Genomic DNA, 4,024 nt, shown 5'->3' on the forward strand with positions numbered 1-4,024 from the left:
TTTTGGTATTTGTAGATTCATATATTTTGTTATGTATCTAGACATAGTGTATATCTAGCAAAAGTTATATGAACTATGATCAGGGATCGGTGGAGGGAGTACTTCGTAGGCGAAGTGTGAAGATAGAGATTCCCTCACCCTAACCTCAAAATCTAGTCACAGAAAAGTACAGTCAGGAACCCCCTAAACCGCCACTATTCAATGATAGATTATGCGCATATAATATAATTGCGAATATGCTCTAAAAGGGAATTGTAAGCAAGCAAAGCACAAGGCATGTCATGCAGGTCAAGTCTAAGAAGCAGTTCAAGGGTAGTTGTTCAGAACCAGGACTTTCTTATTTATGGTTCCATCATCAATTGGAAAGGTGTTGCACGCAGGTCATCAGAGGCCGTAATCAGCAGAACATTCAGCTCAAGGCAAAGGTGCGGCCGGGGGTGTTTCAGTATGAGCATCGGTTGACTTGAAGAGCAGCAGTCTAGGAAGGACCAAGCACAAGAGGCCATTTTTCTTCACCGCTGGGTAATATTAAGTAAAGGCTTTACGCGCGAGCAAGAAAACACCCCAATGCCTGACTGCGTCAACTCAGACGAGTATAAAGGGCATTTGGATTGCATTTGTAATCATGGTAGGTTGAGTCATTTGTAGCTAGTTGATGTGAGTTCGTTATACATGCATCTGAGTGAAGCCCAGACAACAGCAAATCGTTGCTGAGTTCTTGCTGCGGCCTTGCAAATCCCATGCACTTCCGTATCATGCCGGGTTCCTGGCTGATCCTAGTTTTGGCTGTGTCCTCTGCTGCAGTCCTTGCTCATGCTGCTACTGTGGAGCATACCTTCAATGTACTCTCTCGCACACTCTCGTCACAGTTTATGAATTGTTTCAATCCACATAGTTCTTTGCTGCATATATGAGCACCATTCCTAGCTCTGCACCTCAATCGTATCAAAGTTTCAGAGAAACCGAAGGGCAATTGTTCAAACGGCGTTCAGTTTTGTTGATCAAACATGTTAACATGGCATATATCCTCCAAATTTTCAGGTCGCGACATTATGCTGGCCGCGCATCAGCCAGCCGGGGGACGTGAGCATCACCGCCGTGGATGGAGTACCCGGTCCCGTGATCGAAGCCTACGAAGGCGACACCGTGGTGGTCCACGTCATCAACGACTCTCCACACAACGTGACAATCCACTGGTACGCACGTAACTGAACAAAAACCATGGCCACGATTCCAACCAAAACGACCGCGCCGCCGCCGGAATAATCACCAGCCGCTGCCTCGGCCTCCTCGTGCGTGCAGGCACGGCGTGATCCAGCGGGGCACGCCGTGGGCGGACGGCCCGGAGATGGTGACGCAGTGCCCGATCCGGCCGGGCACCCGCTACACGTACAGGTTCAACGTGTCCGGGCAGGAGGGCACGCTGTGGTGGCACGCGCACGCCTCCTTCCTCCGCGCCACCGTGCACGGCGCCCTCATCATCCGCCCGCGTGCCGGCGCCGGCGCGTACCCGTTCCCCACGCCCGACGGCGAGGCGGTCGTCCTGCTCGGAGAGTGGTGGAACGACGAGAATGCCATCAGCTCCAACGTGATCGCCGACGCGTACACCATCAACGGGAAACCCGGCGACCTCTACGCCGGCGAGACGACGGCGAACCGTAAGCCGAGAGCTAATCGACGTACACTTCGCGTGCGTGTTCCGGGTTTGTGTTCACCGTCGATCTTCTGCGTGCAGGAAGCGCCAAGTTCGAGGTGACCCGCAACTCGACGTACCTGCTGCGGATCATCAACGCTGCACTCAACACGGCGTTCTTCTTCAAGGTGGCGGGGCACACGTTCACCGTCGTGGCGGCGGACGCGAGCTACACCACGTCGTACGAGACGGACGTGATCGTCATCGCGCCGGGGCAGACCGTCGACGCGCTCATGGCGGCCGACGCCTCCCCGGGCTGCTACTACATGGCGATCTCCTCGTACCAGAGCGCGTTCCCCCCGCCGCCGGGGGGTTTCAACGGCAACGTCACCACGTCCCTCGTCGAGTACGCCGGAGCGGCGGCGCCGGGCGGCGGCCAGCAGGCGCCGGCGCTGCCTGACACGCCGGAGCCGACGGACACGGACACGGCCAACCGGTTCTACACCGGCTTGACGGCGCTCGTCCGCCCAGGTATGCCGAGGGTGCCGCTCACCGTCGACACCCGCATGTTCGTCACCGTCGGGCTCGGGCTCCGCTACCCGCCGTGCGAGCCCACGCAGACGACGCCGTGCCAGCCGATCCCCGTGGCTACCATGAACAACCAATCCTTTGTTCTCCCAAGCGCCATGTCGATGCTGGACGCGCGGTACCGGAACACGCCGGACGGCGTGTACACCCGCGACTTCCCCGACCGGCCGCCCGTGGAGTTCGACTACACGAACAGGACGGAGATGGTGGTGGGCGGGTCCGCCGCGGCGCTACTGTTCCCGGGGATGCCGGCGACGAAGGTCAGGAAGCTGGAGTACAACGCGACGGTGGAGATGGTGCTGCAGAACACGGCGCTGGTGGGGCGCGAGAGCCACCCGATGCACCTGCACGGCTTCGACTTCTTCGTGCTGGCGCAGGGGTTCGGCAACTACGACGACGCCACGGGCTCGCAGCAGTTCAACCTCCGCAACCCGCAGGAGCGGAACACCATCGCGGTGCCCACCGGCGGGTGGGCCGTCATCCGCTTCGTCGCCGATAACCCAGGTGAATCCTTTGCCGCCCCGCCCGTTCATTGTTCTCTACGAAATCCGCATGAATTTTATGCCGGATGTCTTGAACTTGACTTGCAAACAGCATTGCATGGCCGTCAGCTGAGTCGATGTAACAGTTGTTGTACATAGAAATCGTGTAGTGGTTGGAGCATTTAGCACTTCATGCTGAGGTCAGAAATTGTCAAGTTAAACTCTTGAAAATTTTCATGAAATTTATGCGAAGAAAAAAAAATGCATGGGCTAAGGAAAGAAGTGGGATTAGAAAGGCTGGTTCGTGATGCACTTACTATTGGATTGGGTGGGTTGGCCGGCGACGGCCCACTAACAACGCAAGGATAAGTCAGGCAGAAAAGAATTGGGCCTACGGTTAGACTGGTCCACTGATGATGATGTGTAGAAGACACGCAATCACATTTTCTTTTCTCTCTTCTCTTTTTATATCATCAAGTTTTTTTCTTTATTCGAAAGGTCTACGATGCTTTTTGTCACGTCAAGCCGTTCTTTCCCGTTCCAAGAATCTTATCTTCGAACTATAGTCTTAGCACATTGGAGGGACGAAATACGCACGTACAACATGCTGCTGACAGGCTACAAAACTTTGGTTTGTGTACGTGTAGGAATGTGGTTCATGCACTGCCACATCGACTCCCACCTCTCGATCGGCCTCGGGATGGTGTTCGAGGTGGAGGACGGGCCGACTCCGGACACGAAGTTGCCGCCGCCGCCGGCGGACCTGCCGCAGTGCTGAGGCTGTTCGGGTGTGCCGTGTACGTTTCGGCCATGGAACCAGGCGGGGCCATGCATGGATTGCGCCAACCAAAATAATGTTCCGGACGAGAAGAAGACAAGCTGTATACTTCGATGATTTCGATTTTGCGATTGTTTGGGGGTGATAAAGTGTAAACTACTACACCCCATGTACGTATTTGCAGCAACTTTTTCTATCTTAAAATGTGATCCTTGATTGATTTTGGACCTGCAATTTTTTGTTAAAATATTCTGAGAGCGGTTTCAGTTGCAGAATCCTTACATTCGAAGCGATTGCATGTTCTCGGCTCATAAAAAAAAGTCTGTGCATTTTACTCCATACCGATTTCGAGCTTCAATTTCGCTAGCCCCTTCTATAATGCCCATATTGAATATTAAGCAATCAAGCGAATGTCCTTCAAACACGAACTTGAGAAACACTACAAGGATCGAATTTTTTTTAACGAACCATAAGACAGTACGAGTTTTTATATAGCAGAAAAATACAAAATTGCAACCTTAGGAGGCAATAGGTAGGGAAATA

General features: G+C 53.7%; 1 protein-coding gene across 1 annotated transcript; it reads left to right on the forward strand.

The window, feature by feature from the left end:
* The first annotated feature begins 393 nt into the window (after positions 1-393).
* On the forward strand, positions 394-3,715 carry LOC117855388 (laccase-6). The gene is made up of 5 exons (XM_034737731.2): positions 394-842; positions 1,042-1,196; positions 1,303-1,658; positions 1,736-2,725; positions 3,351-3,715. Exons 1-5 carry the CDS (start codon positions 741-743, stop codon positions 3,479-3,481), a joined length of 1,734 nt encoding a protein of 577 aa, XP_034593622.1. The 5' UTR covers positions 394-740; the 3' UTR covers positions 3,482-3,715.
* Positions 3,716-4,024: the final 309 nt, after the last annotated feature.

The sequence above is a fragment of the Setaria viridis genome, chromosome 5 (assembly GCF_005286985.2).
Source record: "Setaria viridis chromosome 5, Setaria_viridis_v4.0, whole genome shotgun sequence".
Taxonomy (NCBI): domain Eukaryota; kingdom Viridiplantae; phylum Streptophyta; class Magnoliopsida; order Poales; family Poaceae; genus Setaria; species Setaria viridis.